This window comes from Pogona vitticeps, chromosome 1 (genome assembly GCF_051106095.1).
Source record: "Pogona vitticeps strain Pit_001003342236 chromosome 1, PviZW2.1, whole genome shotgun sequence".
Classification (NCBI taxonomy): domain Eukaryota; kingdom Metazoa; phylum Chordata; class Lepidosauria; order Squamata; family Agamidae; genus Pogona; species Pogona vitticeps.
Window position 1 is genome coordinate 272,337,370 of NC_135783.1, and position 14,255 is coordinate 272,351,624.

Consider the following 14,255-nt stretch of genomic DNA (forward strand, 5'->3'; position numbering starts at 1 on the left):
TTCTTAGGAAGTCATGGTTGGTTCTCTCTTGATTTTGCTTCAGCCACTGTGAGGCTCCCTGTCATTGCCCATTGTTTTGAGCATGTAACATTTCCAGCATAAAGAGTTATTCAGTATAAAATAAAGCTTTTCAAGATAATACACAGAGTTCTGTATAAGTTGGGGCTGCTCCCTTTTTTTTCTTCAGCATTTGGGAAGACTCTTAAGCACATCATGCACTGTATGTTTTCTCGGGATTGGAGGAAACTAGACAGACTCACATGCTTCCTCGTGTACACATTGTGAAGTTTTTGGTATTTTGAGTATTTGGCAGAGAGTTAAGTCTGCCCCACTATTCAAAGAAGGTGACCATGATCTTATTTGACCAGTCTGGCAAAAGCGGTTACAGAAGGAGCTGGGGGAGTGGGGAGATGGCACTAATACCGGGAATAAACGTCATAAGAGACTCATGTGATGTAGAAGATTCTATATTTGTGATTTAATAAATCAAATTACACTGAGATAAATGCTAATTGGGAAAGAGGAGGCAGACCTAATGGGGGAGGGAGAATGCCCAGAAACCTAAAAGAGGCAAAGTGACAATGAAAAGTTTCTTAAAAGCCATTGCAAGCTTTAATGGAGATGTTAGGGTTACAGATAATGCAATAAACCTTCAGTGAGTTATAGTTTCCTGAAAGTCTGCCTGAAACCTTACCTGAATAGAGAAAATTAAGAGTATTGATTGCATTTTCCTTTCAGGTTTTCGAGACTGGGTTCCAAAGGAGCTGCAAAGAGTTGGTTGTGTGGAACTGTTAAATACAGTACAAAGGCGAGTAAGGCCCAAACTCCATGTCTTTGGCGGAATCCATGAAGGTAAGAGGTAGACGTGATAGGAAGATGCTGGCTACTGAGTAAATCTTTATGGGGTTTTTTTAAATGCCAGAAGTGGATGTTCAAACAAAAAAATGGTAAAAAATGGGTCATTTGTAAAAACAGATTCCTTGGAGTTTGATTGGGATGTGGATTGTGAAATCTGAGGGTTTTGTTATCACAGAACCTACTGAATATTATCACATTTTTAACCAGGAAATTAGTGACCTTGGGGGAAGATGTGGACAATTGTTAATTTAAAATATATCAGATGTCACATAGATCAGTTTTCTAGCAAAGGAGGGATTGAAGCAGGACTGGCCCTCCCATGTCTCATGGCAAAAAGCCTATCTGGGAATACATGAAGGCAAATGAAATCATCTGAACTGTAGTGGCGAGGCAGCAGTAGAGTAGACTATGGCTATAGTAGCTGTTTTAAGAATAAAACAAGACATTTTAAAATGTTGAGCTTCTACTCCAGATAGTAACTTGTCTTGCATTAATACTGCATTAAAATGATGCCAAGCATTAAAAGGAAGAAAAGAAGCTCTTAAGCATTTCGAGAACCATGATATGTTTTATGGATGGATCCAGAGCAAGAAGGAGTTCCATCATAGAAAGATGTTTACGTGAGGAAAGATATAAAATCTTGCCAGAGAAAATATTTTGGCGTAAAGCTAAAAGTCAAAGTGGTGGGAAACTCCAGAAACATTCAATGCACTACGTTTCATCAACTGTTTCAGGGCCCTTGCTTAATGCAGTATTAGAAAAGCAAGACGTAAATTGCTCAGGTGTACAGCATATTGAGAATTGTTCATCAGTATCACTCCTCGAGTGATGCAAAGCAGATAGTGCCAATCTGTGGTGGTGTCATCTTTGTTTGTTGTACCATTTATAGCTCAGGGCAACATGGTGTTGCAGAAATATGTAGCCCCTGCTCTTCTGTGCCTGATATGCTCTAAGGTTAGTAGGTGAGAGCACAGATTCCTTCATGTTCTGTCCAGTGTGAACAACAATCCGGTATGATTTGCGAATATGGAGAACAGTTTTAACTGATCTACAGTCAGTCAAATAAAGGATGCCGTTGATAACAATTACTTTATGTGAGGCAAGTCGCTTCATTCTGCATCTGTTTCTTAAGGAAAGTTATATTTGGGAAACATATCCCAAATAATAGGACAGATGGAGAAATAAGACACCAAATGAAATACACGTGGGCACGCATGCATTTTAAAATTAAATCTCACCTTATTATGTTTATAGTAGCTTGTAGATATTTCAGATGATATTTTCAAAACATCCTGCCTTCATGTTCATTTCAAAAAAAAGGAAACTTTATTGCACAATAAGCTTCCATAGCTGGGCATGAGCTAACGAGAGGTTCCTGAGGTAAAATGTCTATGATTTTTAAATATTTAATGAATTTCAGTAGCTTTTATAGCCTAGTGAGATAAATACTAAAAATATTGTCTGGTAGAAAGAGCAATACTCTGTGACCTTAGAACTAAAAATTACATCTTTAAATGCTTTATATTCCCCACTACCAACCCACATATTCTGCTGTCTCTAATTAAGCTCTCCATAGGCTCACACAATTGGAGGACTTTATACAGGAAAATATGGGTCACTTGCATGGCATTGTTGATTTTCCCCAAGTCCATATAACTTTAAATCAAATGAATTTTTGTGCAGTCCTGTAAACAAGGACTTTATAATGAAAAACACAGAGAGAGCCTTAATCACAGCAGCATTCATACAAGTACCCTTATGCATCTAAGAAAGATTCAGACATAATAATATAAATATTATAAATAATATAAATGCTAGAATATCAGTGTTAAGTGAATACCAGAAAAAAATAAGAAAAAGTAGGCCTAAGTATAGCATGCAAATTGCCTGCAGCTTTTGTAGTTGCACTGCAAGCTGAAAGTAATCAAATTTCCAGTGGCATTAGTGTTAGGCTGACAGAAAGCAAAGGTCTCTTACCATGGGAGATCATTATGAAAGCAATGATGAGGCTCAGCATTGTAAAAGTTAAGTTTATGACTAGGTTGGTAGTGCATGCTGTAAGTATAAAGGAAGTTAATGAGCATTCAGAAGTATCAAAATAATAACAGATTCTATTTCTTTGAGTTGTCTCATTCAGCACAAAAGTAACTGCTCATTAAAATGAGCAGAAACATGATTTTTCCTGTATTCTTCTTCATAACGCTCAAGCCTCAGATGCCCCAAAATGCCTAGAGACCTAAATCATTCTGAGCAAGCAAATGTCTGCATACATATTCCTGGGGAGATGAGGGATCATGCCTTTAGTTCGTGCTGCACATGGAACTCCCCAACTCAGTATGCAACTACACTGGAAATAATGCAGGAATAATGCAGTTTGGGTCAGATTTACAGTGGTGCCTCGCTTAGCAATCGCTCCATTGAGCGATGAAATTGCTTTGCAATGGACTTTTGGCCATCGCTGGAGCAATCACTTAGTGATGTCCCCTATGGCTAAAATTCGCTTTGCAATGATCGTGGGGAAGCGATCATGGCAAAGCGAACTTTTTTAAACAGCTGATCAGCGGTTCCAAAATGGCCGTCGCAAAAACAAAATGGCTGTTGCTGGTTTGCCTCACTTTAGAGGCACCCAAAATGGCCGCTGCTATGGAGGAATCTCGCTTTAAGGTAAGTTTTTAGCCCATAGGAACGTATTAAACGCGTTTTAATACGTCCCTATGGGCTTTTTAATATCGCTTAGTGATTAAATCACTTAGTGATGTTTTTTCCGGAACGGATTAACATCGCTAAGTGAGGCACCACTGTATTATAATTTTTTTCTATTGACTGTATAATGCAAAGGAAACTCAAATCCATTCAAGAGTTCCCTCCCCTAAAACCTTTCTTTTTCACCTCCACTGCTGGAGCTTCTGTTTGTTTTTTTTAAAACCCAGATCGATTCACATTGGTTCAGATGTGGAATCACCTGAACTGATGCAGAAAAGCCATTATTCTACCAGCACACACTAAAAGAATGACAACTAATGTCTGTTGGCAAAGCATTTTTTAAACCAGAGAGGAGGAAGTCAGCATACACTCAGGGAACAGTGAGCAAAGTCCATGACAAAATTGATCCATCCTTCCTTCCTTCCTTCCTTCCTTCCTTCCTTCCTTCCTTCCTTCCTTCCTTCCTTCCTTCCTTCCTTCCTTCCTTCCTTCCTTCCTTCCTTCCTTCCTTCCTTCCTTCCTTCCTTCCTTCCTTCCTTCCTTCCTTCCTTCCTTCCTTCCTTCCTTCCTTCCTTCCTTCCGTCCGTCCTTCCTTCCTTCCGTCCTTCCTTCCTTCCGTCCTTCCTTCCTTCCTTCCTTCCTTCTTTCTTTCTTTCTTTCTTTCTTTCTTTCTTTCTTTCTTTCTTTCTTTCTTTCTTTCTTTCTTTCTTTCTGTGGGTGAACAAAGCCACTCTTCCTTGTTTTAGCCACTTATGGCAAAGCTAACAAGATGATGAAGTATTATTTAATGCTTTTTAGGCAGTTCTCTTTTAACCATGTAAACCATCTACAGACAAGGCTTCCTCTCTTTCCCTGTATGGCCAGTTAATGGAGAAAGACCCACGGAGACCTGAATTCCCTGGTGCGACTTCACACTAAATGAACAAAAGTGAAATTGTGTTTCCCTCACTGTGTGGTCACACCCTCAGTTTGTCAGCTTCGGCTGCACATGTGCAGTTATTTAACCACCAGTCAGAAACTATCCAGAAACTGGAAGGAGTTATTGGATTTGATCCACTGTTCCCCTGACCACTGAAATGCTGAGTGGTGAGGTTTTGTCCTTTTCTTATAAGGCTGTACATACATATTCTTTTAGATTAAAATATAGGTAACATTTCAATTTAATGAGGGCCAAACTATATGTTTTAAAGGTGACACTCACACTTTGCCGGTAGAAGTCCACTCACTTTGTTCACTTCTGAACTCTCCCCTGCCTTTAAAGATTAGTCATCCTTTGGTCTCAAGAGACTATAATAATGTGCTCTGTATGGAGGACTTGGAACAGTGTCTAGTGTGGCTAAGAAGGCCAATTTGAGAGTGACAATCCTTCCACATTGAAGACAAATACAATCTGTCCCCTGTCCAGCTCCCTGATTTTGCTGCTTTTGGGACTGCCTCTTTGCCTTAGCTTGCTGGAGACGTGTCTCTTCAAAATGGGAGAGGCCATGATGCACGGCCTGCCTCCCGGCTGAATGCTCAGATGTCAAGGGTTCCCATGTGTTGAGGTCCATTCCTAAGGCCTTCAGATCCCGCTTGCACATATCCTTGTATTGCAGCTATGGTCTCCTCTGGGGCGGTTTCCCTGCACTAATTCTCCATACAGGAAATCTTTTGGAATCTGACCATCAGCCATTCTCACAACACGCCCAAGCCAACCATCAGCCATTCTCACAACACGCCCAAGCCAACGTAGACGTCACTGTTTCAGTGATGTCTACATGCTAAAAATTCCAGCTTGTTCTAGGACTACTCTATTTGGAACTTTGTCCTGTCAGGTGATACCAAAAATCAAGACAAGGCATATGGAATGTGTTCAGCTTCCTCTCCTGCTGTGCACGAAGGATCCAGGACTCACTGCAGTACAGGAGTGTGCTCAGGACACAGGCTCTATAGACCTGGATCTTGGTATATGCCGTCAGCTTCTTATTAAGCCATACTCTCTTTGTGAGTCTAGAGAACGTGGTAGCTGCTTTGTCAATGCGTTTATCCAGCTCAACATCTAGGGAGAGAGTGTCAGAGTTCATTGAGCCAAAGTACACAAAATCATGAACAACCTCCAATTCTTGTGTGGAGATGGTAATAGAGGGAGGTGAGTCCACGCCCTGGCCCATGACTTGTGTTTTCTTCAGGCTGATGGTTAATCCAAAGTCTTGGCAGGCCTTGCTAAAGCAATTCATGAGTTGTTGGAGGTCTTCAGCAGAGTGGGCAACAACAGCTGCATCATCGGTGAAGAGGGTCCCACATGCATTTCAGCTGGACTCTTTGGTCTTTGCTCTCAATCTAGAGAGATTAAAGAGCTTTCCATCTGATCTAGTCCAGAGATAGACACCTTCTGTTGCAGTTCCAAAGGTGTGCTTCAGCATGACAGCAAAAAAGATCCCAAGCAGGGTTGGCACGAGGACACAGCCCTGTTTCACTCGGCTTCGGATATCAAAGGGATCTGATGTTGAGCCATCAAAAACTACGGTGTCCTTCATTTCCTCATGAAAGGACCTGATGATGTTAAGGAGTCGAGGTGGACATCCAATCTTGGGAAGTATTTCAAAAAGGCTGTCCCTGCTAACTAAATCAAAGGCCTTTGTAAGATCTATGAAGGCCACAAAGAGTGGCTGTTGTTGTTCCCTACATTTCTCCTGCAACTATATGAGGGAGAATACCATGTCAGTGGTGGATCTATTAGCTTAAAATCCATACTATGATTTTGGATAGACTCTGTCTGCAAGCACCTGGAGCCTCTTCAGCACAACACGGGCAAGCAGCTTCCCTACCACACTAAGAAGAGAGATGCCACGGTAGTTATTGCAGTCACCCCTGTCTCCTTTGTTCTTATACAATGTGATGATGTTTGTATCTTTCATGTCCTATGGTACTCCACCTTCCAGAAGAGACAAAAGATTTCATACAGCTCGGTGGTGATGCATTGCCGGAGACGAGGGAATCCAAAGCAACTTATATTTCTGCTAAGGTTTGTTCATTGTCCAACTCTTCCAAGACAGGCAGGCACTTGATGTTATTTAGTGCCTCTTCAGTTACTACATTCTCTCTGGAATATAGCTCAGAGTAGTGCTGCACCCGTTCCATCTGCTGTGCTCGGTCCTGGATGATCACGCCTATAGCAGACTTCAAGGAAGCAGATTTCTTCTGTATTGGACCTAAAGCCTGCTTGAGACCGTAATATATTCCTTTGTGTGTCCGTTGCTATCTGTATCTGAGAGCAGAGCTGAAGCCAGTAATTGTTGGAGCATCTCCTGGCAGCCTGTTGGACTTGGCTACGAGCAGCTCGAAGAGCTTGCAAGTTGTACTCACTAGGACAGGCTTTGTATGCTACAAGAGCTCTCATCCTCGATGGCTGGCATCAACTCATCTGAATGGGCTTCAAACCAGTCTGCTGTCTTTTTTTGTCTTCTTGCCAAATGTGGATAAGGTGGTGTTATACACAGCGTTCTTGAAATGTTCCCGTCGTTCAGGTGCATTTGCATCAGCCGGGCCTGGAAGGGTTTCTTCAAGCACTTGGGCAAGTTCTTCCACTTTTCTTTGATCTCAAGTCTTGCTGATGTCAATACGTGGTCTTCCTTCCTTTTTCGTGTGATACAATCTCTTTACTCACTATTTTACTCTACTACACACCAGGGAGTGATCAGTATTGCAATCAGCACTCTGGTAACTGCGTGTGATCGTGATACTAGGAAGGCTAGAACGTCTAGTGAGGATCAAATTGAGCTGATGCCAATGCTTCGATCTTGGATGTCTCCAGGAAACTGTGTTGAAGCTTCGTATTAAAGAACATATTGCTGACACAAAGACCATAATAATAGCAAAACTCCAGTAAGCATTGGCCATTTTTGTTCATCTTCCTAATTCCAAAACAGCCTAGACAAGTGGGCCAAGAATTGTGGTCAGCACCAACTCTAGTGTTAAAGTTTCCAAGAATGAACTGTGGTTCTCTCTCGGGAATTTTTTTTTGATAGTAGCTGCCAAATCGTCGTAGAATTTGTCTGTGACTTCTGTTGTGGACAACAGTGCTGGTGCATATGCACTAATGAGGGTGACCAGTCCCACTGATGAGTGGAGCTGCAGAGACAGGATTCTTTCACTCCCTACAGGAGATGGAACAATGGATCTCAGCACAGTATTTCTGACTGTAAAGCCAACACCATGTTCCCTGGTCTCATTCAGTGGTTTTCCCTGTCAGAAGAATGAGAAGTTTTTTCTTTGACAGATCTCATGTCTGGCAATCTTGTCTCTTGCAGGGCAACAATGTCCATCTGCAGTTTACTCAGTTCCATGTCAATGACAGCTGTCTTGCGCACGTTGTCTACAGTGGGGTCTTGACTTGAGAACTGAATCCGTATTGGAAGGCGGTTCTCAAGTCAAAAAGTTCTCAGGTCAAATTTGAATTTCCCATAGGAATGCATTGAAAACCATTTGATCCGTATCTGCTCTTTTCCGTCCATAGAAACTAATGGGAAGCTGCTATTCCGCCTTCGACCACTAGAGGGGGATATTTTGTTTCTTTTTCTCTTAGGTCAAGAAAGGTTCAGGGAAGGCAGGGAAAAGACAGTCCAGGCAGTACCAGGCAGTCCGAAGACTGTCTCCCAATCCACTCTCTAAATGCTGGGAGGAGTGAGGAAGCAGACAGGCACCCTTTTCACTGTCCAACAGTTAACTGAAAGTTCAAATTTTGCACTTTCCCTGCCTCCCACGTGGTTTTTTTCAGTTCTTAACTCAAATCTAAGTATCTAAGTCAAGTCAATATTTCCCTATGAGAGTGGTTCTTAAGTCAAAATGTTCTTAACTCAAGCCGTTCTTAAGTCAAGACCCCACTATATTTCCTTCAGGTTCTCAGAAAAGCCAGGAGTCATTGTCCGAACATTCCAGTGCCCTGCCTTTGAAAAACAAAATCACTAGTGTCACACAAGAGGGTCTTTTTAAAAAAGCAACAAGAACAGAACATTTATAGAGGCTAGACAGCAACTGTGATTGATTGCTCTCATATGTAGCAGAGATTAAGCATCTTAATTAGTATGATTATTAATTTGGAGGCAAACCAATATTTTGTGAGACACTTTACACCAAGCTAATCTAGTGGGTAGCTGTGTTAATCTATATCACAAGAGAAACCAGAGGTCTTGTAGCATCTTTAAGTCTTTTTAGCATCTTTAAGACTAACTGAAAGTGGCTTGGAGATACACAGGCTTATGAAAGATAAAAACTAGTCAGTCTTAAAAGTGTTACAAGGTTTCTCTTTTACACCAAACTGTTCATTTTCAAACACACTATAACTAAGCCTTCCGGTTCTGTGATGAAGAAAAGACCAAGTGCCTCATCTTGAAATACCTTTCTGTAAGCTGAGGTCTACATTAAGATTTAGAGGTCAGACTACTCTGTCTAGTAGTCTTTAACTAGACCACTAAGGTGGCAGGAAAACCTATAAATTAACAGCATCCTAACATTGTGGACAATGTAGATGAGACACACAGAATTATAGAGGGGAGGGGCAAGAGGAAGGACGTAGGTGGCTCGTGGCTGGAGCAGGAGGACACTATCCAATTTGGAGGTGAGGTGCCTCTCTGCTCAGTCCATGAGGTTCTCCCTTGGATCAAGATCATTGTTTTCCAGGATCCACAGTTGTGTGGAAAACCAGTATGGGTAAAAAAGGCTTTCCTCTTCAGATTGACCATTTCTACAGCAACAGGGACTTTCCTTCTGTACGTGTCCTGATGAACCTTTTTTCTGAACAGCTGAATAGGACTTAAATCTTCAGAGCATGATGGATCCTGTTTGTCCCTGTTATAAATAGGAACAACTACAAAAGGTCAATACAGACTGTTGTAGCATGTCTCTTGGTCTGCTGCACAGACCAGGTTTCTCCTCCCCCTCCCCTTGCTTTTTAAGCTACAGTACCTCCCACTAATGTGATACTCAACCCTTCACATGAGAGGCTCGGCCAGTGGATTGCAAGAAATACCTTTGAAGATGTAAGAGAAGCAAGAGTAACAAATGTAAATTATGTTGCTTAGTAGGTTTAACTTGATCATTGAATAAAAGAGAGAAGGTCTTGTGCAGAATTACTGGGCATAAGTTCCATTTTAATAAATGATGTTTACTTTGGCATATATAAAAATTAAGTGTAAATTCTTTCTCTCATTTCCATCTCCAAGGAGACTCACTCCTAAACCATTGTTTGAAGTCAGTAATGAACTGGCTGAGGGTGAACTAACTGAAGGTTAATCCTGACAAGACAGATCTGTTCCTGGTCTGTTCCAAATGGTAGAATAGGAAATAAAGATCTGCACTTCATGGGGTTAAACGCCTCCTGGAAATTAAAGTTTTACAGTTTGAGTGTGTGCTCCCAGATTTATCCCTGGACTTGGATTTCCGTGTATGGCAGTCGCCCAGAGCATATTTGTACATCTAAAGCTACTGCACCAGTTGTGCCTGCTGTTAGAGATAATGTGATCTGGCTATGACTGTCATGACACATGTTTTCGTTATGTTCTGCCTGGATTATTTCAATGTGCTATATGTGGGGCTGCCACTGAAAAATGCTTGGAAGTTTCAGCTGATCCAGACCAGGGAGTCCATAACTACTTTGGTATACCAGCCCTTCTGGCTACTGGTCAGAGCCAACTCAAAGTGCTTCTTTTGACTATCAATATCTGTAAGACTTTAGGCCAGGTTGTGTCACGGATCACATTTCCCCTATGATCCATCCCAGGTTTTAAGATCTTTTCGGAAGGCTCTTCTTGTGGTTCTGCCATGCTTAACAGGGGTCTGCAGTGAGGAGACATGAGAATGTCTTTGAGTCAACTACTCCTGGGTTATGGAACCTGCTTCCCTGGATGTCTAAGTCCTTTTCCTGTCCTTCAGGCAGCAGGTAAAATGCTTTGAAGACAGGCTTCTGCTATTGAATGGACTGCTAAGAAAGAATATCCCAATGGGGGTTTTGCACATTTTACTTATTTGTTCATGGTGTTCATAACCCTTTTTGAATTAGAGGGTTTTTTTAACATTGCTTCATTATTAATTGCACTGTAATACTCTAATTTATTTTCTTTTTAGTTATTTTTGTTTCTTAGTCATTTTATTGGGCATATTGACATGCGTTGGAAGAAACCTGTGACAGAAGTGAAATGAATGCATACACGTATATGAGTAAATATGATGGGACTGTAAACTGTGCTTGAAATGAGTATTTTTGAGGTAAATGCTAGAAACATTCCCGGTTACAAAAGAACCAAGGAACTATGGGAGAAAAAGAGAAAACATTCTTTTGTGCTCATTTCTTTGGCTCCAAATACATTTTTTAAAAATTAAGAACAGGAGGTTCTTATTAAAGCAATAGCTTTATTGTATGTCTTAAAAATTGAAATCATGTGGTGACTTTGGGCTACTTGAAACATTTTGAAAGACTTGGCTGAACTCAGTTCCAACAGCCTGCTCTTGAGAAGCTTTTTCTTTTTGTCGCCCTGAGGCACTGTACTAGGTCAACATTGTTTGTTTACATTACAGTAAGTGTGACACATTTTCCCTACAGGTTACGGCATTATGACAGACGGTTACACAACGTACATTAATGCCTCAACATGTACAGTCAGCTTTCAGCCAACCAACCCACCAATTATATTTGACCTGCCAACCCCACAAGGATCATGAAGCACTACTGCATCGGGGAAGGTCTATAAACTGCCATTTTTCTAATTAAAAAACATTCATTCTCTCAACATGTTTCTTTATAAATACTGTGGGGCTTTTTTTGTAAATTGTTGGTACAAAAGGAAAAAAAAGATAAAGGTTGTGCTTTTTTTTGAACTGCAGCATCCATTTGAAATTGATAAAGCATTGTGAATTTGTAAAATGAAGTTTTATGTTTTAATTATCTTGCCATTGTAAATTGTCAAGTGTTCTCAGAAGGACAGCCAAGCTTTCTTTTAATGAGTGAGACACCTTATTTTAATATTATTAAATAAGATTTAAAACACAGTGTTCTAAAAAAATTAAACACCCAAATTTGCACAACTGTTATTGTTTGATTTTTTTAAAAAAATTCCGAAAGATGAAACGCTACCCTCTCCCTTTCTCTTAGTTTTATTCTCGTGTGTATGCATTCTGACCCAGAGTTCCATGCATGTTTCTAAGCATGCGTGGGCCACAGTCCAGCACAAAGTTAGGTATGCTTAAGTCTATTGAAATACGTGGGATTAAGCATGCTTCACTGTGTCATGGAACAAGGTGATGGAGCTGTAAAACAGAATGAGGAGTCCCTATTCATTTCAGTAGATGCTGATTGACGCTTCGAAGACTGGAAGCCAAAAAAACTCTTAGATCCATCAGAGTTCCTGTACCTGCTACAGATTGTTAGATGAGGGTAGTCTGTGCGCTAGTGTGAGGAAGTTCACCATGTCACTTCAGAGGGATACAGCCTCCCAGACTGAGGGCTACCCCCATTACTGGTATGCATACTGTAAACTCTTGCCTATTGACAGTAATGCATCAGTGAGGAGGAAATAGCCTTCTAAGGGTAGTTTGTCTCTGCCTGTTTTAATTATCAATTAGATAGCAGAAACTTGTATGTGATCATCTAAATTGTCACTGTTTGGGTTGAGTTTCTTAAATTATTTTAGCTTTAAAAATATGGCGATTAAAACTGCAATGAGCAGGTGTTCCATGCAGTAAAAACCATGTAAATGCAGACTCCTTTAAAATATGAATTTTATATATTTTTTGTGCATTATAACTGAGGCATTTAATATTGCCAGTGTAGCATCTGCAAAATTATGCTGTACAGCACATCTAAATTATGAAGGATGTGACACCTTTCCCCCCCAAGTGCTCAAGGAGCTCAAGTTTAAAATCTTTGTGCAGTTTTAGGCATGTATAGAATCAAATGAATACAATCAAGCCTAACTAAAATAAGGCTTTGTTGTCCTTTATATTTAAAATATTCTTGAATTGTCTTTCCATCTCTTTCCCCCCCCTTTTTTGCACTGTGTGTAAATGCAATCTTGCTAGCACAAAATATTGTTGCAAATAGTTACTTCTGTTCTACCACTGTAAATGCTATTGAGCTTTATACTGTTTCATGTTATCTCCATTGAATTTAGGAAAGCAGTTGTTTCTTTAAATTTATTGCGATATTATATATCTAGCGGCCTTTATATGCAAATAAAATTGCAAGATTTTTAAATACTTCCAGTTTGGGCAGTCTTTTTTTATACTTTGGAAAGCTTTTTTATGCTTAGAGGCAACAAACTGTTTATCACAGCATTTTTACCACAGTATGCAAAACTGTAAAAGCAAAGCAAAGCATGCTGTACCCCAGTTAAATGTACTAGAATTTCTCTCTTAAGTCTGCTGTTGTGCTTCAGCCTCAGGCTCTGTGTGTATACATGGAGGATGCACCAGGCACAGTTCCGGAGCCCCATATGTTGTGCAGAGCAAAATTCAGCTTAAAACACTAGAATCCTGCCACTCAATTGTTCCGGAAGAAGCAAGAGCTAGATTCAATTTCCACTCTGTCTTCCAGACTAAACCTCTGATTCAGAGGAAACTGCTTGAGTGCAGCCCATCATGAGATATATTGGATTGGAGCCACTGTGTATACTGCACTGCACTGCACTGCACTGGTCTTCATGGTGGCTTATCCCACATAATCATGAATCTCCTCTCTCGAGTAAGCTTGTCTGACTCAGTCTTTTCAGTTTACATCTTACAGTAGGCTTCTAAGGTAGCATGAAGATGGCTTCAATTAGTTGCTGTAGCAATGTGTATATTATGATGGCCTTTTATACCGTATTGTTTTAAATTATTTTATTAATTTTTATATTACTGGTATGGAGAAGGAGAGAAGCAGAATGAATCGATAAATACATTGATCTTTCAACCTTTGTTTTTTCAGTTCTCTCTCCTAAATGTACCCTCTCTGTAGCCATGTTTAACTGGGCTCTGGTCATTTATGAAACATCAAATATTTCAATCTTTTAGTGATCCCATTTAACACCAACAATCAGCTATTCCTATTCCTGCAAAAGATGTATAGTCAAGTTTGAGTTTTATTGGCTTAGTATATTGTCATTGGAATACAGTGGTGCCTCGCTTTACGATTGCCCCGTTTAATGATGAAACCGCATTACGACGAATTTTTTGCGATCGCAAAATGATGTTTCCTATGGGGGAGTTTTGCTTTGTGATGATTAGTTCCCTGCTTTGGGAACCAATTCTTCGCAAAACGACAATTTTCCAACAGCTGATCAGCAATTTCAAAATGGCCACCGGGTAAACAAAATGGCCCCTCGCTGTTTTCTGGGACAGATTCCTCGCTGCACAGGCAGCGAAAATGGCCACCCTATGGAGGATCTTCTCTGGACGGTGAGTTTAAAGCCCTTTGGAACGCATTAAACAGGTTTTAATGTGTTTCAATGGGTTTTTTCTTTTCGCATTACGACGTTTTCGTTCTGCAGTGATTTCGCTGGAACAAATTAACGTCGTAATGCGAGGCACCACTGTAATGAAGACTGATATCCTTCTGCATTGTACAAGTTCAATACACTGATTTATGCAGTCATTTATCTAAAATGGCACATTGCTTTATTAGAAACTCGTCTGAAAATAACTTGTGTAACATGATTCAGGTGAGTAATGTGTTGCTTATTTAC

The 14,255-nt window shown here is 40.4% G+C and overlaps 1 protein-coding gene across 6 annotated transcripts in view; it reads left to right on the forward strand.

Annotated features, from left to right (window-relative positions):
* MPPED2 (metallophosphoesterase domain containing 2) overlaps positions 1-12,789 on the forward strand; it is a 179,176-nt gene extending 166,387 nt beyond the window's left edge. For 4 of the 6 annotated variants that reach the window (XM_020795623.3, XM_020795624.3, XM_078384029.1 and 1 more), the window contains exons 6-7: positions 739-852; positions 11,138-12,789. In XM_020795623.3, the coding sequence (XP_020651282.1) occupies positions 739-852; positions 11,138-11,256 (233 nt within the window). In that variant the 3' untranslated portion in view covers positions 11,257-12,789. Of the gene's footprint in view, positions 1-738; positions 853-9,495; positions 9,579-11,137 lie in introns of all 6 variants that reach the window. The other 2 variants (XM_020795628.3, XM_078384030.1) reach the window with 1 other exon arrangement.
* Positions 12,790-14,255: the final 1,466 nt, after the last annotated feature.